This window comes from Brassica napus, chromosome A9 (assembly GCF_020379485.1).
Source record: "Brassica napus cultivar Da-Ae chromosome A9, Da-Ae, whole genome shotgun sequence".
NCBI lineage: Eukaryota > Viridiplantae > Streptophyta > Magnoliopsida > Brassicales > Brassicaceae > Brassica > Brassica napus.
In genome coordinates this window covers 43,210,388-43,233,545 of record NC_063442.1, presented here as the reverse complement: position 1 = coordinate 43,233,545, position 23,158 = coordinate 43,210,388, and the positions used below count along the sequence as shown (strand labels likewise).

Here is a 23,158-nt window from a genome sequence, read left to right as displayed (position 1 = left end):
TGATCTACTTAACCAGCAGAGAAAACCAGATTTTTAGGTTTCGTTGCGACTTGTCTCCTCTGCAAAATCAAACCGTCGTGCACTGTCCATCGCTTTTCAGGTCGCCGGTTACTTTTTTCCGGTTCGTGACTTCTTCTTAGGTTAATTTCATCTATCAATTTCAGTTGGTAATTTGATCGATTATAGTGGTTTTGTGTGTGTTATTGTACATCATCTTCTCCGAATTGAGTTGAATTTGAATATTTTTCTGTAGAAACTGTTATGATTATCTCATACGATTGCTTCATCATTTTGCATATTTACATAGCTGTAAATTTGATATCTTGCTGGAAAAAAATTAGAAATGACATAAAATTTTGTGCTCTTTGAATTGTTGTATTGAAACTCTGAGAGAAGTTAAGTTTGCTTAGTTCTTCTCTGTTACTCTTCAGGATGCTAAGATGTTAGTATTGAAGCTTGTTTTTAACACGAGAGGAAAGCATACGTTTGTGACAGAAGCTAGTTTCTATGAGTCTGAACACCACTTGATGTACTTTCTGTAGGTTGGTGTGCACTGCAGATATAATGTTGAAGCAAGTGGTTGCCAAGTATTCAGCAATTTATGGAAGTAACAGAGCAAAGCTTAGACCTTTCTTGTGCCAAACCAGTTGTGGATTTCACAATGGACGGGTACACCACCTTCCTTCCTCTTTGATTGATTACTTACTTGAGCAAGTAGTTTGTTTTATTTTACTAGAATTACTAGATGAAGTGAGTCAGATGTGTACAGCCTTGTCTTAGTGACCCCTGTTTGATTGATATCTCATAACTAGATCTGCTTGGAACTGTTTTTCAAATTTGTTGTTGATGTTGTTGTCAAATCCTATGTTAAACCACTCACTTTAGCTTCTTAACTGCTGTTTTGCTAGATAAAGGTTTGCAAGATGAGTTCTTTAACGAGTATGTAGCTCATAAATGTAATTGACTGCATTGTTCTACCTCTCGTTACTGTGTTGGTCTTTGTTAGTTTGGCAATTTAGTAGGGGTTATTGGTTGTTGTATTTTTATGGATTTGAAAATCCGAACTAAATCTAGTGTTATTGGTTCTATGATTTTCAAATCTGTATTAAAATCATGTGTTATTGGTTTAATGATTCATAAATTCTATATCAAATCAAGTGTTATTCAATCGCACGGATTTACTAATATATTTGATTTTATAATAGATTTGAATGGATTTGCTTGGATTTTTCTGTTAAAAATACAAAGACTCAAATCCGAGGGAAAAACTCCGGATTTGTATATTTTATTTGGATTTATAAATACTATATGGATTTCTAAATCAATCAAAATATATAAACCAATTTAGGCTAATGGCTAAATGGATTTTAATGAAATTTTATTTAGTCGCTAAGTTTCAGCTGGTGATTTGAATATTTGTTAATATTGAGTCTCCATTAAAGTTTTTTTTTTCCATTTTTTGACAGACGGTTCTTGCTCCGAGAAGCTTCTTTGGTGTAGAAGACTACGTGGACGACGACACAAGCCGACCCTACACATACCAAAAGGAGAAAAAATCGAAAAACCCAGACAAACACGTCTCCTTCAAGCAGCGCACCGTCGCGTACATGGAGCCCTTCACGCTCGACGTCTTCATCTCAAAACGCTTCGTCTCAGCATCCCTCACGCACCGCGTCACGTGCAAGCAAGTCGCGGTCGCGGGGACGAACTCAAAAGACGTGAAAGCGGTGTTGAGATCGAGATGCGATATCCCAGCGTGCATGTCCATAGGGAGGATCTTGTCCGAACGCGCGAAAGAGGCTGATGTGTACACAGCTTCTTACACGCCAAGAGACCAAGACAAGTTCGAAGGGAAGATCAGAGCTGTTGTCCAGTCTCTTATTGATAACGGGATCGATGTCAAAATCTATCTGGATTAGATTACGAAACGTAATGATTGAGTCATGTAGACGCAAGCGAGTCATTGTTCATTTCTTGACAATTTCGTTTCAAATTATAGCCGTAGTAGCGTAATGAAATAAGAGTTCTTATGAAGACCAACTTTTCTGGTATAGACCAACTCGAAATTGAATCCGCGTTTCCCTTTTTAGCAACTACCATTAAAAAACTACCAATAAAAAAAAGTTTCCTTTTCTGGGAAGTCCCTCTCTGGCCCGATCCGAAAAAAAAAAAGTGAACCGATCCAAATCTGACATAAATACCAAATAGATCTTATTTTATTATATTCGAGGTTATGGGTATTATCCCAACCGAATTCGAACCTAGATGAATATCTGATATAATCCAGAACATTCAAAATCCCAGAAAATAATTTGTACCAAATATTTGATCTCAATTCCTAATATATATCCAAAATATACCGAACATTTAAAATAATTATATATTACATAAGGGTTGATGGTTGAAGGTGGCGGTTAAAACTCGAAATTTTTAGATTTTGATTTTTTTCATTCAATAATGTTTTTCGTTTCTATCAATAACTATATTACTTTTCGTTTGATTTTGAATGATCACGTTTGAATGTTCCTTTTTTTTATTTTCGAATCAATTTTACTTATGTTTTGGTTACAAAATAGGTACAAATCAAGTATTTTAGAGCCAATAACCGATTTTACTTAGGGCAATTGTCAACAATAGCACATTTTGAAGTTTATGTCTCAAAAATGACACTAGAAGGAGAAAGTCACAAAAATGACATTCATTAAAGGGTAAAATATCCCTAAACTTGGATTAAAATTAAATAAACAAACAAAATAAATAAAAATAAATAAAATAAAAATTGAAAAAATGAATTTTTTTTTATAGTTTCAGATTATATGTTTGGGCAATTGTCAATAATAGCACCTTTTGAAGTTTATGTCTCAAAAATAGCACTAGAAGGAGAAAGTCACAAAAATGACATTCATTAAAGGGTAAAATATCCTTAGTACCCTTGGTTTAAAATTAAATAAACAAACAAAAAAAAATAAAAAAATAAAAAAAAATATATATATATAGTTTCATATTATATGTTTTCAGATTCAAAATTTTTCTAATTTTTTTTTTGAAATTTTTTTTTCGAAATTTTTTTTTATTTTTTTTCAAATTTTCTTTTTATAATTTAAAAATACTTTTTGAAACTGTTTTTAAAATTTTTATTTTTTATTTTAGTATTTATTTTTTATAAATTTTTAAACCCTAATTCCAAAACCCCACCCCTTAACTCTAAACCCTAAGGTTTGGATTAATTAACCCAAGGGTATAAGTGTATATTTACCTCTTTAATGAAACCTATTTTTGTGACTTTGAGCCTTGAGTGCTACTTTGGGAACAAAAACTTGGTTTGGTGATATCCTAGTCTTTTTTTCTATATGTTTTCAGATCCGAAATTTTTATAATTTTTTTTTGAAATTTTTTTTTTCGAATTTTTTTATTTTTTTTTAATTTTCTTTTTATAATTTAAAAATACTTTTTGTTTAATATTTTTTTATCTTTTATTTTAGTATTTATTTTTTATAAAATTTTAAGCCCTAATTCCAAAACCCCACCCCTTAACTCTAAACCCTAAGGTTTGGATTAATTAACCCAAAGGGTATAAGTGTATATTTACCTCTTTAATGAAACCTATTTTTGTGACTTTGAGTCTTGAGTGCTACTTTGGGAACAAAAACTTGGTTTGGTGTTATCCTAGTCTTTTTCTCTTTTACTTATGTTTTTGTTACAAAATAGATATAAATCATGTACATTTAAACTGAAGAACTGATTGGGCTCTGAATCCGAAAGTATATCGGATTGTACCGGTTCTTTGAAGATTTAGTAACCTAGATCTGAATCCGATAGAATCCGAACCGAACCCGAACCAAAATTTCATATAATCCGAATGCGGCTGATTTTGATAAATCCGAAAAATCGAGATCTGATTGGATAAAATCGAAACCCAATTGAGACTCCGAATGCCCGTGCTTAGTCAAAACAAAGTCCAAACAAATTCTTTTTGGTAAATTTCCTGAAATTTTCTCTCTTTCTTAAAACTTTTTGTTGTTAATTTCTTGAGTTATCTACTCGTCTTTTAAATTGAATAAAATATCTGGCACTATTAAAGTCTGTAACGCGTAAACGTATACATCTCTTTTTTTTTTTGGACAAAAAACGTATACATCTCTATATAAGTAAGGAAGAAGTGCATTGATTAGATAATAATCGGCTGAATTTTGAAATTGGGATTCTAGGGTTAATTTTGAAGTCGAATCTGCTAGGGTTAATCATCATCTAAAGGAGAATGGGGAACTGTTTAACTGGAGATGTGGCCGGGGGCAAACAAGCCATCGGAGGGGTCCAGCAGAGGCCCACATCGACCACCACAAACAATGCGGCGCAAAACGACGCCGTCGATTTCTTCTTCAGATCTCGTGGTCAATATCCTCTCTTCTCACAGATTGAGGTATCGTTATCAATCTCTTAGGGGTTTTTTTTATTGTGTCTTGTCTCTTACTCATGTCTAGTGTAATTTATAAATTGTTCACTCTTGTACAAAGTCAAACCAAGTTTGCTAATTGTGATTAGAATATTGCTAAATTGAAAGAAAAAAAATCCTCACTTTGAATCTGTGTTTTTTTTGCTTTAGGGGTCTCGTTTTTTATACAGTAGTAGTGGATTGTGGATAAGATATTCTAACTTGATGTCTTGTATTTTTATAATGGAGCCAACCATTGACTTCTTGTCTTGAGTCTTTAGTCTTTGTCCATGTGTTTTCTCTGTTGTGTTTTTTACTCTTGTCTCTCTCTCTTATGGTGGTGGGGTTAGATTATAGAATATTATTATGCGGAGCAGAGTATAACATGGGCTTATTGTTTGTTCGTAGAAACTCATGTTACTTATCATTTGGTTTTCTTAGAAAAGTACCCACCCACACACACGCTGCTGTGACTTTTAAGTATGTGTATTTTTCGATCTCTGTTGGTAAATTGCAATGAAACAGAACACAATAAGTCTTTTACTAGTCTGCAAACCATTTAATATCTAATAGGAAAAAGAAAATCATCAATTTGCTGCACCACCCTTGTCCTTTCAGATTGGTTCTTGTTGTTGTCTCTTCTTGATGGTTTTTTGCAATGAATGATGCAATATGCCATTTACTTGTATATTTTGTCTAGCAGATATGATATTTTGCTTATTGCATCTTCGTATTCATGGTGCATTATTCATTCCTTTGGTACCTTTCGAGTTGTGTTTTAACACTATGCTATTTGCAGTTGTCTTTGTCGGCTTCAAACTTGATTGACCGTGACATCACATCAAAGGTATATATGCTCCCTGACCATTTATTAATCATTTTTTTTGATACAGAATCTCTCTCCATGCACTGGAGTTTCCACACGTTTCCATGCGCTTCTTTAAGCATTTAAGAAGTGGTTTTTGTATCTCATGAGATTTCTCTTTGTTGTAGAGTGACCCAATGGCTGTCATGTATTTGAGGAAGAAGGATGGGAAGCTTGAGGAAATTGGCCGCACTGAAGTCATACTCAATAGCTTGAATCCAAACTGGATTGAGAAGATTACCGTCTCTTTCCAGTTCGAAACTGTTCAGACATTAGTGTAAGCTACTCTGAACAATTGTTGTATGATCATTTACTCACATGGTTTAACCACTGGAAGTCTAACAACTTACATATATCTTTTTTCTTTTCAGCTTTCACGTGTTTGATGTCGATACCAGATATCACAATGTGCCAGTGAAGGTAATAGAGTTCATCAATTACCTTTTGATTATGAACGTTACACCTCAATTATTGTACCAACATATTGAAAACCTCTGCAGACACTAAAGCTGAAGGAGCAGGATTACTTGGGAGAAGCGACATGTGTTCTCTCCGAGGTAAATCAATTTAATGATTGGAGTTTTGTTGTTGTTTGGTCATTCACTTCCGGTACTGCCTTTATGTGTACATCATTTCATATTTTTTGTCTGATTCTATTCTTTTTCTCATCACCAGGTTATGACTAAACCCAACCGGTCCATGACATTAAACCTTCACGGTGATTTCGGGGCTGGTGTGAGTAGAAAGTTGGGAACACTCTCTCTCCAAGCCGAAGAGACCGTTGCTTCCAAAACCGTCGTCGAGATGAATCTTCGCTCTGTCAATTTGGATAACAAGGACTTGTTCTCCAAGAGTGTAAGTGCAAACCTATAACATTGGCCCTGTTTTTTTCAGAGACGCTGCGTCAGCGACTTGCGATCAAAAATATAAGTAACTTCTTGTCCAAGTATGTGGAGACTACCACGGACAGCGGTACTTTTGACGCCCAGAAGCAGTCGCTTCACCATTTTAAGTGACGCTACTTTACACAGCGTCAGAATAGCCACCAGAAATCCTTATAAAAGTTGATCGCAGCTTCACTTGATCATTACCCCACTTTTGTTTTTGCCTAATTCGATGACTAATTTTTGATCGCCGGAAGTGATCGCAGCGTCACTGTACCGAACAGGGCCATTCTAGCTTGTATTGTTCGATTACGATACTAAGTTTGTTTTATTTCCTCTTTCCAGGATCCGTTTCTAAGAATCTCAAGGTTGGTTGAGAACAGTATAGTAGTTCCCGTATGTCGGACTGAGGTGGTTGACAACAACCTCAACCCAATTTGGAAGCCTGTATGCTTGACTATGCAACAATTTGGAAGCAAAGTAAGCTAATAGTCTTAATTGTGTTTCAATCATATTTTTTGGATAATCATCATGTTAATTTTTTTTTAATTTATCTACGCAGGATACCCCATTGCTTATCGAGTGTTTAGATTTCAATACCAGTGGGAATCATGAGCTTATTGGGTAAGCTTCAACCTTCTTCTCTTCTACAGAGTCATCATATAGAGATTTATTGTTACTTGACAAATGTACTGATCTTTGCAGGAGGACAGAGAAATCAGTAGCTGAATTAGAGAGACTTTGTCAACAAAGAGAGGCTATAAACTTTGTGTATCCATCTACAAGTCACGGTCGCAACAAGGTGCGTTACTCGTATCATTTTATGTAATATCTTAAAAGCAGTTATTTACATCAATTTTCCTTAAAAAAAACTGTTGTGATTCTGTAGGTTCTGAAAGGACAGCTCATTGTGGATCGTTTTGTGGAGAAAATTCAGTACAGCTTTCTTGACTACATCTCCAGCGGATTTGAACTTAATTTCATGGTTGCAGTTGACTTCACTGGTATGCACCTTCTTCTTATTTATATGTAGTTCTTATCATCTTAGGAAAAACCTTGTGTTTTAATATTTGAAGATCTGTCGTACAGCTTCAAATGGTGATCCCCGTACTCCAAGTTCTTTGCACTACAATGATCCATCAGGCAGATTAAACTCTTATCAGAAGGTACAATTTCTCGGAACCACATTTATGTTAGTCTATGTTTATTTGAGTACTAAGACCATCAAGTTGCTGCTTTCGATGTAGTAATATCTCATTAATGTTTCTCTCTCTCTCTATGGGATTTCTTCGATCCACCGCAGGCTATAATGGAAGTAGGAGAGGTCATCCAGTTTTATGATTCCGATAGGCGTTTTCCCGCTTGGGGTTTTGGAGGAAGAACAGCGGATGGTCACGTGTCACATGCTTTTAACTTGAATGGAGCTTCATATGGCGATGAGGTAACTTACGAGACAAGAACTAATTATATTCGGGATGGTGTTTATTATTACAAAATTGATAAGAAGGGAATGCTGCTAATAAATTGCATTCTCGAAACTATATTGTAAAAATGTCACTGAGCTTTGTATTTTTTATTCCATCACAGGTGGTTGGAGTTGAAGGAATCATGTCAGCTTATTCAAGTGCCCTTGCAAATGTTGCTCTAGCGGGACCAACTCTGTTCAGCCACGTGGTCGACAAGGCTGCTCACACCGCTTCACAGTCACTCTCACAAAACAGTCCCAAGTACTTTGTTCTCCTAATCATTACGGTAAGAGCCTGAAAACATTTTTACATGATTACTTTGAGATAAAAACTTTTGGATCGTATCAAAAATGATTGGTTGCTTGAAACAGGATGGAGTCTTGACAGACATGGCTGGTACAATAGATGCATTGGTGAGAGCTTCTGATCTACCTTTGTCAGTCCTTATCGTTGGTGTGGGAAACACAGACTTCACACAAATGGAGGTAGATTTGTTTGTTTTATTTAGTTAAAAACTTTTATCTTTGTTCTATGGTTTGATGTTCTACTGAAATATGACGTTGCCTTGTGTGATACGTTTCAGATTCTTGATGCTGATAAAGGTCGTCGGTTAGAGAGTTCTACCGGTCGGGTGGCTACAAGGGACATTGTTCAGTTCGTTCCTATGAAAGAAGTCCACAGTGAGTAATTTTGATTTATTCATATGCTTACGTAATGATTTGCATGTTGTTTGTCGTCGTATGTGTTGAATTGAGTTTGGTGGGTGCAGGTGGACAAGTGTCGGTGGTGCAAGCACTTCTAGAAGAACTTCCCGGCCAGTTTCTGAGCTATGTCCGTTGCAGAAATATCAATCCGGTCGGAGCTCCTGCGATTTAAGCTTAACCAGCAGCCTCTCTTTAGATTTCATCTTCTATTTTCGCATTTTATTGTCACTTTGGGTTGGAAAAACAAATTCAGATTTGCTAGGAAAATGTATATACTTGGAATTTATATAATTGCCTTCAACAATATCACTTGATTAACTGGGTGAAGATTACTTGATTTACTGATCTTTTTCTCTTTAATTTTCATTTAAAATTTTAAGAGATTCGAAAGTTGCTATATAAGTTAATAAATACAATAATTACTACTCCAATTTTCCATATATCTGCTTTCAAGGGCGAGATGAAGTGATAGGCTGGCAATACGCGTGATGCATCATTACAAGTTTACACAACCAATCAGACTAAATATTTTCCCGCCTATATAAAGGCAAGGGATAAAGTCCCTGAAGTCACTCAACAGTTAACATCTATCTCACTTCTCAATATTTACTTCGAAAGAGAAGATGAGTAAAGGCGTAGCAAGCGGCACGAGCAAAGGTGGAAGAGGAAAGGGAAAGGCAACCAAGTACGTCTCACGCTCGTCAAAGGCCGGTCTTCATTTCCCCGTGGGAAGAATCGCCAGGTTCCTCAAGGCAGGTAGATACGCCGACCGTGTTGGTTCTGGAGCTTCTGTCTATCTCGCAGCCGTTCTAGAGTACCTCGCCGCCGAGGTACATATGTTTTCGAACCTAGACTGTTTGTTTTATATATAAACACTCCTGTACTGATTGGATTCGGCAGGTGTTGGAGGTAGCTGGAAACGCAGCGAGGCATAACAAGAAGACACGTATTACACCGAGACACATTCAGCTTGCGGCGAGGAACGATGAGGAGCTGGATAATCTTCTGGGATCTGTGACGATTGCTAATGGTGGAGTTTTGCCACACATTAATCCGAAACTTTTGCCTGCCAAGGTTGGAAAGCACAAAGGAGATGTTGGTTCTGCTTCTCAAGAGTTCTGAGTTCATTTTCATTTTCTCCCGTTGTAATAATTTTATCAGATTTGTTTGATTGCACCTAATGTTTTTAACGTCGGAGTGGTATTAAAATTATGGAACATGGTTTTAATTTAATATTTGTTTCGATTTTGAGAGAAGATGATATGGGGATGTAGCTCAAATGGTAGAGCGCTCGCTTTGCATGCGAGAGGTACAGGGTTCGATACCCTGCATCTCCATTTTTCTTTGTTTATTGGCTAATTTTTCAAACATGTATTCAAATCTACTACTGATCAAAGGAGATATTAACGCACATCCTTCCACATCTTTATACATTCCTCGTGCATTGGAGGTTTGCATGCATTGTGTTGTCGAGATTTAACATTTTTCAATACACAAGGAAATGATGTTCTAATTGTGTGGGTTAAGGTTAATCTAAGTTTGCATATAGCTCCGTAACACAAGACATTCTATACTTGTAAATCAAGTAAACACTAAATCAAATTTTTGTTCCCAAACTAGCACTCAAAGCCAAAAGTCATAAAAAATAGTACTCAAGGGGTGGGGTTTAGGGTTTAGGATTTAGAGTTTAGGTTTTAGGGTTTAGAGTTGAGAAGTGAGGTTTTGGGGATAAGATTTCAAATTTTGAAAAATAAAAAATTTAAAATTTTCAAAAGATAAAATGCTATTTTGGTCATTTTAGTTTTTGAGTGCTATTTTTATGATATAAATTTAGAAATGTGCTATTTTGGAGATTTGCCCGAAATTAAATTTAATGAAAATTTAATGAATAATATCAGATATCAACTAATTATTGAGAAATTAATATAACTTCCACAGTAATTACAATCATTAGCTCAATAATACATAATTTTATCTGATTTTTTTTAAAGCACCCATTTATATGTATCTTTCCCAGTGACATGTTTATAGAATGATACAAATTTTTACTTCTTTTGTTTCAGTTTGATTGTTGTTGTAGAGTAAAATTTTTATTTTAAAAATAAATTTCGTTTTATAATTTCAATGCAAAATTTATTAACAATATTCAATTTATTTCTATTAGTTGAAATATTGTTAGGTGTATAGGTAATGATGTATTATTTTGAAAATAAAAAAAAAGATTAAATATTTTCTTAATAAATATGCATAAAATGACAATTAAAATGAAATGGAGAGTAATTATTAATTTAATGACAAAAGAAAGCTGATGATATATAAAATCAAAAGTTTAAGGACCATAATGAGAATAAAACATTGAGAAGTAGGCCGCAAGGGTCATTTATAATAAATTATAAAAACAAAAAGGAGTGAACTGCAAACTATAAAAGACTATAAGTCACTGCTTACCGGCTGTATCGTGTCAGTTTTTGGACAAATTCTCCAGACACCAAAACTTGTCGGAGAAGACTGAAGAAGACTCGTCAAAGATTCATCAATGGTGATTCCTCCGAGTTCTAGGTCTTCTCTCTTCTCTCATACTAATGTTCACTCTAATTTTTTTAATTATCTGTGTCGTTTTGACTTTTGATTTGTTTTTAACTTATTAATCACTTGTTTAATTGTTTCTATTAAAGAAAGAATTAACGAACATTATCTCATAATGTTTTTTTAGGTTAAACCATGGCACTGAGGTAGGCAGCAAGGAGTTTCACGCTTACTGCTTCTCTCTCGCTAAGTATAAACCTCTCTCTCTCTCTCTCACTTAACTAAACCTTGAATCTGCATTTCGTTGGATTCTCTAAAGGTTTGAACTTTTGTGGATTGTAGTCGAATCGATGATGCTATTGGGAAGGATGAAGTTCCTTTAGACGTTCAAGACCTGGCTATAACCCTCGATCACGTTCGTATTCTCTGTATCTGAATGTTGTTTTCTCATAAAGTTTCAATCTTTGAATGTAAAGTTTGGATTTTTAAAGTTGATTCTTTTTCATGTGGGTCATGTTGATGTTGTTTTCTCATAAAGTTTCAATCTTTGAATGTAAAGTTTCGATTTTTAAAGTTGATTCTTCTTCCTTTGGGTCATGTTGATGTTGTTTCCGTGTTTATATGGTTGCAGGTGTGTCAACAAAGATGTAATGATCAAACGAGGGCAGTGATAATGACGCTGATGATCTCTGTCAAGGTAAAAAAAGATTCTTGCTTTTTTTTTTTTAATGCTCTTACAAGTTTTACTGATTTAGATTGTATTGGGTAGGTTTCTTGTATATAAAATAATACTGTGCTTATGTTTCTCGCAACAGACTGCTTGTCGGCTTGGATGGTTCCCGCAGAGAGAGTCTCAGCACCTGTTGGGTCTCGTAGACTCGGTATGTGTTAGTTCCAGATGAAATGAATATTCAGGATTCTTTTAAGTAATGTTGTTTTTCTTCTTGTACAGATGTTGAAAGATTTCACCAGTCCTGAAGACGTTGCCTCTAGTGTCAATAGTCCCATCAGTCTAATCCCACAGGTCATGGAGAGGTAAGGCTGAAGTTTTATTCTTAATGATATGTTAGCTTATGACAGCTTCTTAGTTAGTCTTGTGTGTTCATCTACTTGATCACTAAGATTGAACCGTTGGTTTGATTTGAATCTTCTCCTCCTTCTGTCTGTAGGTTCTATCCGTTTTTTAAGCTGGGGCATATTCTTGTTTCTTTTGAGGCCAAGGTGACTTTATTTTGTTTTATTCAGTTCTAAGCATCTTTTGAATGTGTGCTTTAGTTAGCTTTTTTTTTGTCTCTTCTGGCAGGCGGAATCAAACATATTGGCGAAGGACTTCCACATTTCAAAGAAGATGCTGCAACATTCTCCCCAAGCGAAAGTAGTACGTATTATAAATTTTATGCTATGGATGTGTTTTTATTACTCTGCTGTTCTAGGCTTAAGTTTAAGGGGTATCTTGCTTGCTCTTACAGGGATTATTTGTTTTCCGGGCAGAGGATATAAGCAAATCTAGTTGTCTCATACACCCACAGGAAGTCAGGTGCGTTTGGACTGCTTTCCCTTTTACCTCCTTAAGCGTTTTGGAAGCAGTTTCTGTATGTTAACTAACATTGGCTTTTATGTGAATCACAGCTTTTTGTTGAATGGAGAGGGCGTTGAAAAGAGATATAATGCCTTAATGGTTTGTTTCTCGGATATGTTTTTGAATTCTCAAGTAAGAATCAATGGTTTATTCATCGTAGTTTTTCTTTTCAGGAGCCTGGGCCGCAGTGTCCAACGGATGTTACTTCCCTGCTCAACCTTGGGGCAAATCTTCTGCAAACCGTTGGCTGCTTTGGAGGTTTCTTTCCAGTTAATATTTGTATTAATCATCCTTACTCCACCTCCTCATTTTCAGTGATGATTAACAAAAACCCATTTGCTGTACAGGTAGTTACTTTATTGTTATTGCCTTATTGGATGACATACCACTGCCCGTGAATCCATCACTGAAAGATTATGTTCATTCTGAAGTCACTGAATCAAATTTAGGTAGTTCAAGAGTTGTTTCCTACAACGATATTATCAAATCATGTAGTCATTTGCATTCATACATTTGTTTTCTGAGAACTCTTCTCTTTTTCAATTTTTGTCTGTAGATTGTGACATAATCGAGGGACCATCAAGGATATCTCTCAGTTGTCCTATCAGGTACCCGAGCTTTATTGTCTTAGTGAAGTTGCTTCCACAGTTACCTTAACATTTAATGATTAAATCATCAACCATTGTAACAGCCGCACTCGTATCAAGCTACCTGTGAAGGGTCGTGTCTGCAAACATCTTCAGGTGACTCATTTTCTATTCAGTATAAGTGATAGTATCATTCTTGTGTTTCCATTGTTTAATAACTATTTTGTCAGTACATACGTTTAAAATGTGTAACATCATTTTCAAAGTTGCTAGCAAAATTTATAAACTATAGAAATGTATCCCTTATCTCTTTTGTGATATTGTTGCATTCTGTTGTAGTGTTTTGATTTCTGGAACTATGTGGAAATAAACACGAGGATACCATCATGGCGCTGCCCTCATTGCAATCAACCTGTCTGCTATACTGACATCCGTTTGGATCAAATCATGATAAAGGCAAGTAACTTACTACCGCTTGCTTGGTTTTATATCTTTTCACATCCTAAACTTCATAAACAACCTTGTCTAACATCCACAGATTCTAGAAGAGGTGGGACGTTATGCTACTGATGTGGTTATCTCCGCTGATGGATCATGGAAGGTTTTAACGGAGAGCAATAAGAATGTGGAAGCTGTGCCAGAAGCCACTCAGGGAGACCCAAATAGCTTCCAGAAGTTAACGCCAACGGTTTTGGATCTTACAAGTGATGAGAATGAAATGGAAACATCCGGAGGCACTCAGTTCAACGAACAGAAGCCTTGTCTTTCCGAGATTCACAACACACATACGCCTGTGATGGGTTATCCTTTACTCAACCAGTCTTCTGCTTCAGTCAACGCGCTTCCGCAGTTACCACAAACTTTTAATGTTTTTGATGGGCAGCAACGGTTCACAAACTTTCCGCAAGTAGTAAACAGACAAGACTCAGCAGCAAGAGAAGCCTTATATCCGGAAGATAGATTAGCTACTAATACAACTTGCTTCCACATACCAATGCCTGCTGCTCAGTCTTCTCAATTTCAAGGGTCACATGTTACTCCCCTTGGCCATTCTCTAGGAAGAGCTTCTGGATATAACCACATCTATGATAATGGCATAACTCAAACTCACATGCCTCCTCCTTTGCATCATCAATATGCAATGCAGGTTTGTGTTCCTATCTTTAATCTCTCCTATACATAACAGACTCTGAATATTATTATGTTCTCATCTGTTAACTGAACCAGAGGCTTCACACCAGGAGGTCCAGGAGCCCGTCCCCTGCGCAGGAAAGACAGATCCCATCTGGCATTACACATCACCAGAGGTTATTTGCCAACTATGGAGGGACCTCTTACCAGAGACTCATGCAAAGACCTGTTCAAAGATTGAATCCTGTCGGCGCAGGGCAACAGTTCCCATGGCGTGAACTCACGAATATGAACAGAATGCGAGGCAGCCTAACTCCCGGTTCCACGGGGTATGAACACATGATCATTCAACCTACCAGGCCGGTTCATGCACCAGCTCAAACACTTGCTCAGCCTCAGACAACAGCTTACAATTATATCCCGGCTCAGGCGCAAGTTCAAACACTTCCTCCGCCTCAACCAACATCTTACCATAGTATGGCCGATGAAATTCAAGCATTTTTGGCTCATCCAAGCTATCCAAACGGCAACACTGGAACGCAGGCTAGGACCGGTTCATTGCCTGTGGAGAAAGGTGTTGGGCCAACAGGCTTGCTTTGGTCAATGCCTCCTGAGTAGGGCTGTTCAATATGGTAAAACCGAACCGTACCGAACCGAACCGAAATAGACAATATGGTTTGGTTTTGGTATATACCATATAAACCGAATGGATATAATTTTATAAAAACCGTAGGATTTGGATATGGTTTGGTATATAACCGACTAAACCGAATAAACCGAACAAAACCGATTAAAAGTAGAAACATGTAAGTATGTATCTATTTTATAACAATACATGAAAATCTATTTGTTACATAACTTAAATTTGTGTTAATAACTATTACCATAATTTTATAGTAATAAAAACTTAATTTGTAAAACACTTGAACTATAACTAAATAACAATACATCGCAATTCAGACATCTTATTTTCTAAGTTTTTTTTTGATTTTTGATTTATTTTAGTCTTCACTAAATTAATATGAAGATTATAAATTTGATGGACAATAATTAATGAAAAAAATTTAATTGAAAAAGCATGACTTTAATGAACACTAAATATGGAAGAGTGGAAAAAATTTTCTTTCATGTTTCTGTTGTTTTTCATATTTTTATTTTCAAAATTTCAAGCTTTGATTTTAGTTATAGATTTGATTATTTTATTTGATGGTAGAAGCATTTTTACTTTTTTGTTTATTTATTTGAACATGTAATATATTTTTAATAAATGACTGTGTTGACAATATGACTCTAAAATTCATATAATATGATCTCAAACAAAATAATTATGTTTTTTGGTATAAACCCGAATAAACCGAAAACCGACGGTATATAAACCGAACCGAACCGAAGTAAATATGGATTTAGAATGGTAGTTATATTTTACTAACCGAAATACCGAAAACCGAAAAAAACCGAACCGAAACCGAACCGATATCCGGATTGAACACCCCTACTCCTGAGGCATGGTGATGATCTGATGGCATAGAGACTCAGCACATGGTTGGTAGCAATAGTATGAATCCCACTAACAAGAAAGTAGTATTATCATATAAGTCCATTTTTTGTACTAACCGGTTTAGATTTCCGGTTTGTATATGAGGATCTAAGGGTATTCTTGAGATGTACTCAATGTGAAAAAAAAAATTATCAGGGTTCTTTTGATCCTTCTAAAAGAATTTATATTTGGGGCATATAACTTAAAAACATTTTAATGATTGAGAAGTTTGTATGAAAAAGAAAGAAAGCTAGAATATGAATCCTTAGAGGTGACCCATGGGGTAGTAGTCTGTCCATATCTCAACATTCATGAGATCACAGTACCACCGCATGATAGTCCGTCCATATCTAAACATTCACGAGGTCACAGTTCTTATCCTCCCCTGGCCCCTATCATGTTCCTTCTCACTAGTTCGTTATCGACATTTATATAAAAACATTTCCACTATTCTCTATTCCCAATGCCTGTAAAATTTTCTCTTTATATTTGTGTTAACTCCTTTGTGACTATCTTTTTTTGTATAACACAAATTCACACTAGGAGGCCAGGACTGTCTAAATATAACTCACTATAGTTGACAAAACAATCTTTTCCATTTTTTCAAATCAAAGGTTAAGATATAGCCTTAGTTATTTCGAGAATCTTTTAAAACAAAATAGTATAAGTATTATCAGACTTATCACGCTGCGCTTCACTTCTGTCCAAAGAGAAGAAAAAAAACTTTAGTTCGTACGGTCGCATTAACTTCGAAGAAGACAGGATGTTAGCCCAATATATATCAATATTTATAGACCTTATAAGGAGGCAGACATTATTTGAATCCCAACATTTAGATGCTTAGAGATACGATTCAATAACCTTCTTTGTCACATTATCACTTAACAAGAAATCAGGAATCAGCTAATTTTTTTAAAGAGAAAACAATATAAGTTAGTAAGCATATATATTTGTGTTGATTTGATTATCAACCTGATGATTGAATCTTTAATTCAGCAAACTCAAAGCTTGATAAGAAATTTAAATACTAAATCAAAGAGCATGTGTAATGTGAGTGTGATGAACCCTTCTTTTCCAAACAAATTTTATATAATTGATGGGTTATAGCTACATTCGGCTGGTAAACTCATTATCATTTGCGTCTGATAAGAGGATTCCTTACAACACAATCACCAGCTAGCAAGTGACAACATACGACTCAATTACGGCATTTCAAAATAGTACACTTGTAAGCTTGTTACTAGCTCGGTCTTTGACTTTTCTTAGGTTATGTGCCAGGAGATGATAAGATCGACTCTAGGTCAATCATCGTCCTTTAAAAGACAAAAAAACGAACACTTTGGTTTACTCAATTAACTCTCACATGCAATATGATAAGGGACCCATATGATAATCCACGCTACTCATTTTTTTTTTTGGTAAATATGACTATCCACGCTACTTTTTTTTTTGATAACCTTTATCGGCTAATCCGATCGGGTTGCCTATACATAAATGACCATGATATATATTTAGATTATGGCATTTAATTAAGGAATGCAGACCTAACTTAAAACTTAACTCATATCAAATATCTAATCTTTCACAAAATGATAATAAAACAAAACGTAGCATACAATACCAGTCATCAATACCAGTGATGACCGCAGAAATGATGGAGACCAACAAAAAATTATTAAGAATTTTAATATTTTGAAAGATTATCCCTATGTATATTAAATCATAAAAATAAACTTATTAAGATAATATTTCATTTCACTAAGCTTAAAACTGGCTCTGCATTGCAAATAGTGCAACCCTCAACAAAATCCCAACGCATTTTCCTACAATGCTTTCAACCTGAGGCTATAGAAAACATGACGGTGACAAATAACGTTGGTAACGTTGTATATACTAAGTTTGGTGAATAGATGTTCCATCGAGTCCCAGCCACATAACAGTTACAAGACTACACAATGAACATCACTCTCTAGCTACACTTTATTAAGACCATTTCTAAATTTCTTATTTTGCCAAGAACCTACCTAACATTACCTTTAAAGAGAGAATGAAACAGGACAGTAGGACAATAAATTCCTTTTTCGCCGGAGAAAATTCAAAGGTTGTTGATGGTTTCCTGACCTCCTTATTTCCGAGATAAGCAATCAAAGTTTGTCGTTATCAAATTAGATATGACAATAAGTTATCATTTGAAATGCGAGGAGATATACAGGTGAGCGCGCGTAAGAGATTTGAATAAGTGGATATGTAGTTTCTAGATTTGCTTTGAATTTGGATCATTAATAGATAGCGTACACGGCTTTTGTAATGTAAACTTCAAACCTCTATCAACGCGTTTACTATTGCATGAAAATATTTAATGTGCCAACTCATCTCAGTTCGTGATTAACTGATCAACCACGTAGGAGGTATTTTTATTTGTTGTGAATTGATGAATCACGTAACTAGTATGATATCTACTCTTTTTCATGTCAACAATTATATAATATGATATGGCAAGTGATGTTTGACTTTTTTTTAAACGGTGGTTAAGATAGCAATTAGGTATATTAATTTATACTACTACATTTACAAAATAAGCAATTATTGCAATTATTTTGTATTTTAGTTTTTTTATTTTTCTTAATTTTCTCTAGAAAATATCATGTATTTTTTTTTCTTCTTTGTTGAAATTAACGATTTGACCTATTCATTTGCATGTGACAATTCAAAACATGTATTAATTTATTTTTGGTCAATGGTGGCAAATCATGTATTCTTGACAAAATTGGACGTTGTGTTCTAAAAAAGAGTTTTGAAAATAAGTTTTTTTTCTTCTAAGAAACAAAGAAACTATGTACACGGTGTAGATTATTCTAGTTTCTACACATCCAAACAGATGATATATTTATTGATATTTTTTGTTAATTAGTACTCCATTATTAATTCTAAAACTATAACAATAGTACGTAGCTACTTAGTTTATGCAATATAGATTCATAAGTCTATCTAGACATTATCACATATATAATTCGTCACAAAATTTCACAATATTACCTTTTTATTCTGGTTGAGATCACTATCAGATAACAAGTTCTTTTAAGAAAATAGATAAAGATAATTAATCACGTACTTTAAAAACCATACGTCAACAGCTAACAAAAGTCTTCAAGGAATAAAATAGTCAAATAAAGAACCAATAGAATTATTAAACATTTCAAATAGCAAAAATAGAAATAATGAAAACCAAAAAAGAAACGTGACACGAAAGAAAAGATGGAAGCTGACCTATGGCTCTCCTTCATCCACTACTTAAGGAATATAAATGACCTTTTCTTTCCGACTCAGTCTTCAAAGATAAGCAAAAAAGTATATTTTGGCAAATATTCCGAAAGCCCTTTTTAGAATCCTGATCGAGAAACTCAAGATGACTATGTCGGAGAACCAAAGAAACCTTGAAGCTGGGTTGTTACTGAACAAGAACCGAAACGACATCAACGAGTGTCGTATCACTGCCGTTGTGATCTTCAGCACCTTTGTATCTGTTTGTGGCTCTTTCTGCTTTGGCTGTGCGGTTAGTCAAAATCTCTGGTTCCTTTGTATTCAAAATTTCTGTGTGATTCATGTTTTATTAAGTTATATGATATTTACAGGCAGGTTATTCATCAGTTTCTCAAACAGGGATCACAACAGACTTAGGTCTCTCGGTTGCACAAGTAAGAAAACCAAAAACCATTTTCATGACTCTTGTTTCACTCAAAGTCTAATTACATGTTTTACTCACATTTGTTCTCTTTTTTAACTACTTCAGTACTCCATGTTTGGGTCACTAATGACTTTTGGAGCCATGTTTGGTGCCATCTTTAGTGGAAAAGTCTCAGATCTCATTGGTAGAAAAGGGGTAATTTAAAACTTACCATCTCTATCCTCTTTATTTTATTTACTATATGTGGTGAAAAACTTCTTGTACTGATTTTCTCTTTGTTCTTTCAAAACAGACAATGTGGTTTGCTCAAGTTTTTTGCATCGCCGGTTGGCTTGCAATAGCATTTGCACCGGACACAGTTTGGCTAGATGCTGGAAGGTTTTCCACTGGATTTGCAGTTGGTTTATTTAGCTACGTGGTAATTATTTTTTTAACTCTCTTTATTGATTAAATTTTGTATTTTTGTTAGTTTAAACTGAGACTTGTTTTAACTCTGTTGCAACCAGATACCAGTTTATATCGCAGAAATAACACCAAAACATGTCAGAGGAGCATTTGTATTTTCTAATCAGGTAATTTAAAAACAATCAGAGAATTATATTAGTTTAGCTAGAAAATATATTCTGATACTAATGATATTGGAAATTGCCAAAATGTTGTTACAGCTGATGCAAAGTTGTGGGTGTTCATTATACTACGTCATTGGAAACTTTGTTCATTGGCGTAATTTGGCTTTAATCGGTAAGCTTATTTCTTCCTTTTCCTAACAATTTTTGTGATGGGAGAAGAATGATTTTAAGTTTTATCGGTTTCTTTTTTCAGGTCTGATTCCATGTGCTTTGCAAGTTGTGACTTTGTTCTTCATTCCAGAGTCTCCTAGATTACTGGTATGCTTAGAGCTTAATGAACACTATTTTAAAAAAAAATTATAATAAAACTTGTGAAGTGATATAGTCTTCAATGTGGTATAAATGATATGTTAGGGAAAATGGGGACGTGACAAAGAATGTAAAGCTTCATTGCAGCTTCTCCGTGGAGATGAAGCTGATGTCTCTGAAGAAGCCAACGCTATCAAAGTATTACAACTCTGTTTTAAAATTCTTGTTGTTTCAACTCAAAACTTGACTAACAATCAAATCTTTGTTATTTGAAACTGTAGGAAACCATGGTGTTATTTGATCAAGGACCAAAATCTAGAATTATGGATTTGTTCCAGAGGAGATATGCTCCATCTCTTGTTGTGAGTTATTCTATAACGTTTTTGTGTTGAAAGATGTCAATGTTTGTCCTCTTTCGCCGTTTACTCAAAGTTTATGACACATTTTTTTCAGATTGGTGTGGGGCTAATGCTTCTGCAACAGCTCTCTGGAAGCTCAGGGGTTATGTTCTATGTCGGTAGCGTATTTAATAAAGGAGGTAAGACAAATTCTGTTCCACATGTAATGATAATGTATTTGTCTTCATTTGTGAGTAACAGATCTTTATTTCTCTTGACAGGATTTCCAAGCGACATTGGCTCAATGATTCTCGCAGCGATCATGGTATGTCTTTGCACATAGTTTCTCCAAAAAAACCTTCCAAGGACTACAGTTCAAAAATGTCTTATGCATCATGTGTTCTTTTTTTGTAGATACCAAAAGCTTTATTGGGTCTGATTTTGGTTGAGAAAATGGGCCGAAGGCCTCTTCTACTGGTATAGCTTTGCTATCTTTTCTAATCAAATGTGAAACGAGGCAAATCAATTTATCATCTTATTAACAACAAACGAATGATATTTTAATTACAGGCCTCTACTAGTGGAATGTGCCTTTGTAGCTTGCTCCTCGCATTTTCCTTCAGCTTTCGGGTAAAATTAATAATTCTTTTTACCAAAACAAGATATACAAACTTCGAATTTTGAAATGTTATATTTATCATTTCTATTTTGTTCTTCTTGGACAGTCATATGGCATGCTCGATGAGCTTACTCCTATTTTTACATGCATCGGTGTAGTGGTATGTATAGCATATTTTTCTACACTAAACAAGCAATGCTCTTTGTATAAAATTGATCTGATTCTTACATCATGTTACTTTCATATGAAACAGGGCTTCATCTCTGCATTTGCCGTAGGCATGGGAGCCTTACCATGGATCATCATGTCCGAGGTTATAAACCAACATAACCTACTTCTCAAAGTGAATATAACTTTTTCATCTCTTATATGGTAAAACATTTTGGTTTTGCAGATTTTTCCAATGAATGTTAAAGTTTCAGCTGGGACTATTGTTACCTTAGCCAACTGGTCCTTTAGCTGGATTATAGCTTTCGCCTTCAATTTCATGATAGAATGGAACGCATCAGGTATGTTATATGGTCAATTAAATCTCTGAAAAAATTATCAAAACTTCATTACTTCCTTTATCTAATATTCGAAGTAGGCCTAATTCGAAGTATACTATTTTCCAGGAACATTCTTGATCTTCTTTAGTATCTGCGCTGCGGGTATAGTCTTTATTTATGCAATGTTACCCGAAACCAAAGGACGAACATTAGAAGATATACAAGCTTCTCTTACAGATTTTCTACAATGAGATTGAGATGTACATGTGCATAGTTATTCTTTTCTTGGATACAAATAGGGGAGGTTTATAGTATTTTTTTGTTATAATTATTTGTACAATAGAGAGAAGGGATGATCATCACTTGAACAAGAAACATTTTTAGATCTCTATGTCTCTCTTTGTGTGTTACACAGCTACTCCCACATTTGTATAGTATTGTCCCAGTTTACGCAAAAAAGGAATTATAAAATCATGGCCGACTATAATTATGGTTTTCGGCCTCTTTCATGTAATTAATTGAATTTGTTTTAGGTATTTCTTTTAAAATTATATTTATATACTATTTTATATAACAAGTCAAACTATTTCTTTTAAAGCTTCGAAAATGAGTTTTTTTATTAATTTATAACATAATTTAACTATCGTTCTTCCAACTTCCAACCACACCCATGACGGGTTTAGTGCATCTGATTTGCATAAATTATAAAGATCAACAATTTTGAATTTTGATAGTTTAAGCATCATACTGACGTTTCAACTTATCTTGTTTTGCTGTTGTTTATTTCGAATTTTAATTATTGAATACTGTTATTATAATACTATCTTACTCAATATTCTTTTCATTATTAAACTATTGTAGTTGACAACTTGCAGGTGCACGCAAGCATGATTTGTAAACAGAAATATATAATCACTTTTAAAAATATATAATTCTATAAATTAGAAAGGAACAAAGAGAGCATGTGGTAAAGATCTCATGATTCACCTTTTCTCCTCTTTCCATGATATTATCGACTTGTTTAGCTTTCCTAACTGGAAAGTTATTTTTTGACAAATTTCCTAACTGGAAAGTTGTTCTAGAATTCGCTTGTCGAATAGACTGTACCGCTCACTCATAGTTCAGCTACTAGCCTACTAAACACATATTGGAACTTTGTTAAACAGATCTATTTAAAATACCCATTTAGCAACAACCCACTCAACCAGTTGGTAGTTTATTGAATACGCAAAAAGGAAATGCATAGTTCGGTAAAACTTTCAGTAAAAATAGTGAATTATGATTGGGTTTTGATTCAATGGCTTGACAAAAGTAAGCGGGTCTATAATGTTTGGGCTTGAAAGTCAAATTCTTTATTAAGAGAGAAAATGTGGCAAAACAGAAGTTTACCACTAGGACATAGATTACAGGCTGCCAGTGTGAGTAGATTTGAAAACACT

General features: G+C 34.7%; 5 protein-coding genes and 1 non-coding gene across 10 annotated transcripts; all 6 read left to right on the top strand.

Annotated features, from left to right (window-relative positions):
• The first annotated feature begins 11 nt into the window (after window positions 1–11).
• Window positions 12–2,040, top strand: BNAA09G48690D. 4 transcript variants are annotated; one of them, XM_013860839.3, is made up of 3 exons: window positions 12–121; window positions 543–669; window positions 1,467–2,040. In XM_013860839.3, exons 2-3 carry the CDS (start codon window positions 565–567, stop codon window positions 1,917–1,919), a joined length of 558 nt encoding a protein of 185 aa, XP_013716293.1. In that variant the 5' UTR covers window positions 12–121; window positions 543–564; the 3' UTR covers window positions 1,920–2,040. The 4 variants fall into 4 exon arrangements, with proteins under 4 accessions (XP_013716293.1, XP_013716294.1, XP_013716295.1 ...); XM_013860840.3 differs by having other exon boundaries at window positions 30–140; XM_013860841.3 differs by having other exon boundaries at window positions 37–100.
• A 2,084-nt stretch (window positions 2,041–4,124) lies between these two features.
• On the top strand, window positions 4,125–8,655 carry LOC106419880 (protein BONZAI 3). Its single transcript, XM_013860722.3, has 16 exons — window positions 4,125–4,420; window positions 5,232–5,279; window positions 5,426–5,574; window positions 5,669–5,717; window positions 5,798–5,854; window positions 5,973–6,152; window positions 6,527–6,661; window positions 6,744–6,805; window positions 6,887–6,983; window positions 7,071–7,185; window positions 7,271–7,347; window positions 7,485–7,622; window positions 7,769–7,933; window positions 8,019–8,132; window positions 8,231–8,327; window positions 8,417–8,655. Exons 1-16 carry the CDS (start codon window positions 4,259–4,261, stop codon window positions 8,521–8,523), a joined length of 1,752 nt encoding a protein of 583 aa, XP_013716176.2. The 5' UTR covers window positions 4,125–4,258; the 3' UTR covers window positions 8,524–8,655.
• A 223-nt stretch (window positions 8,656–8,878) lies between these two features.
• Window positions 8,879–9,975, top strand: LOC106420073 (probable histone H2AXb). The gene is made up of 2 exons (XM_013860904.3): window positions 8,879–9,181; window positions 9,252–9,975. Exons 1-2 carry the CDS (start codon window positions 8,975–8,977, stop codon window positions 9,471–9,473), a joined length of 429 nt encoding a protein of 142 aa, XP_013716358.1. The 5' UTR covers window positions 8,879–8,974; the 3' UTR covers window positions 9,474–9,975.
• On the top strand, window positions 9,616–9,688 carry TRNAA-UGC. Its single transcript has one exon. It is a non-coding gene; the product is annotated as a tRNA-Ala (tRNA).
• Window positions 9,976–10,771: 796 nt separating the features above from the next.
• On the top strand, window positions 10,772–15,873 carry LOC106419879 (E4 SUMO-protein ligase PIAL1-like). 2 transcript variants are annotated; one of them, XM_048741877.1, is made up of 18 exons: window positions 10,772–10,910; window positions 11,065–11,127; window positions 11,220–11,292; window positions 11,509–11,574; window positions 11,693–11,758; window positions 11,830–11,912; window positions 12,047–12,098; window positions 12,181–12,255; window positions 12,347–12,414; window positions 12,507–12,555; window positions 12,630–12,714; window positions 12,804–12,905; window positions 13,013–13,064; window positions 13,148–13,199; window positions 13,383–13,499; window positions 13,582–14,190; window positions 14,265–14,781; window positions 15,670–15,873. In XM_048741877.1, the coding sequence occupies exons 1-18, from the start codon at window positions 10,888–10,890 to the stop codon at window positions 15,684–15,686; spliced, it is 2,169 nt and encodes a 722-aa protein (XP_048597834.1). In that variant the 5' UTR covers window positions 10,772–10,887; the 3' UTR covers window positions 15,687–15,873. The 2 variants fall into 2 exon arrangements, with proteins under 2 accessions (XP_048597834.1, XP_048597835.1); XM_048741878.1 differs by having other exon boundaries at window positions 10,773–10,910; window positions 14,271–14,784; window positions 15,673–15,873.
• Window positions 15,874–19,021: 3,148 nt separating this feature from the next.
• Window positions 19,022–22,237, top strand: LOC106419878 (sugar transporter ESL1). Its single transcript, XM_013860720.3, has 17 exons — window positions 19,022–19,264; window positions 19,344–19,406; window positions 19,502–19,591; window positions 19,689–19,814; window positions 19,903–19,968; window positions 20,062–20,137; window positions 20,219–20,283; window positions 20,380–20,472; window positions 20,556–20,636; window positions 20,728–20,812; window positions 20,894–20,937; window positions 21,027–21,089; window positions 21,183–21,242; window positions 21,338–21,391; window positions 21,485–21,544; window positions 21,626–21,740; window positions 21,846–22,237. Exons 1-17 carry the CDS (start codon window positions 19,118–19,120, stop codon window positions 21,968–21,970), a joined length of 1,413 nt encoding a protein of 470 aa, XP_013716174.1. The 5' UTR covers window positions 19,022–19,117; the 3' UTR covers window positions 21,971–22,237.
• Window positions 22,238–23,158: the final 921 nt, after the last annotated feature.

Coding starts and splice junctions, on each gene's coding strand:
- BNAA09G48690D (XM_013860839.3), top strand. CDS start 565: ATGTTGAAGCAAGTGGTTGCCAAGTATTCAGCAATTTATGGAAGTAAC. Junction 670..1,466: donor GTGGATTTCACAATGGACGG/GTACACCACCTT, acceptor ATTTTTTGACAG/ACGGTTCTTGCTCCGAGAAG.
- LOC106419880 (XM_013860722.3), top strand. CDS start 4,259: ATGGGGAACTGTTTAACTGGAGATGTGGCCGGGGGCAAACAAGCCATC. Junction 5,855..5,972: donor CGACATGTGTTCTCTCCGAG/GTAAATCAATTT, acceptor TCTCATCACCAG/GTTATGACTAAACCCAACCG. Junction 7,348..7,484: donor GATTAAACTCTTATCAGAAG/GTACAATTTCTC, acceptor GATCCACCGCAG/GCTATAATGGAAGTAGGAGA.
- LOC106420073 (XM_013860904.3), top strand. CDS start 8,975: ATGAGTAAAGGCGTAGCAAGCGGCACGAGCAAAGGTGGAAGAGGAAAG. Junction 9,182..9,251: donor TAGAGTACCTCGCCGCCGAG/GTACATATGTTT, acceptor TGGATTCGGCAG/GTGTTGGAGGTAGCTGGAAA.
- LOC106419879 (XM_048741877.1), top strand. CDS start 10,888: ATGGTGATTCCTCCGAGTTCTAG. Junction 11,293..11,508: donor TGGCTATAACCCTCGATCAC/GTTCGTATTCTC, acceptor ATATGGTTGCAG/GTGTGTCAACAAAGATGTAA. Junction 12,906..13,012: donor AGTCACTGAATCAAATTTAG/GTAGTTCAAGAG, acceptor TTTTGTCTGTAG/ATTGTGACATAATCGAGGGA.
- LOC106419878 (XM_013860720.3), top strand. CDS start 19,118: ATGACTATGTCGGAGAACCAAAGAAACCTTGAAGCTGGGTTGTTACTG. Junction 20,938..21,026: donor TGATTCTCGCAGCGATCATG/GTATGTCTTTGC, acceptor CTTTTTTTGTAG/ATACCAAAAGCTTTATTGGG. Junction 21,545..21,625: donor CATGGATCATCATGTCCGAG/GTTATAAACCAA, acceptor TTGGTTTTGCAG/ATTTTTCCAATGAATGTTAA.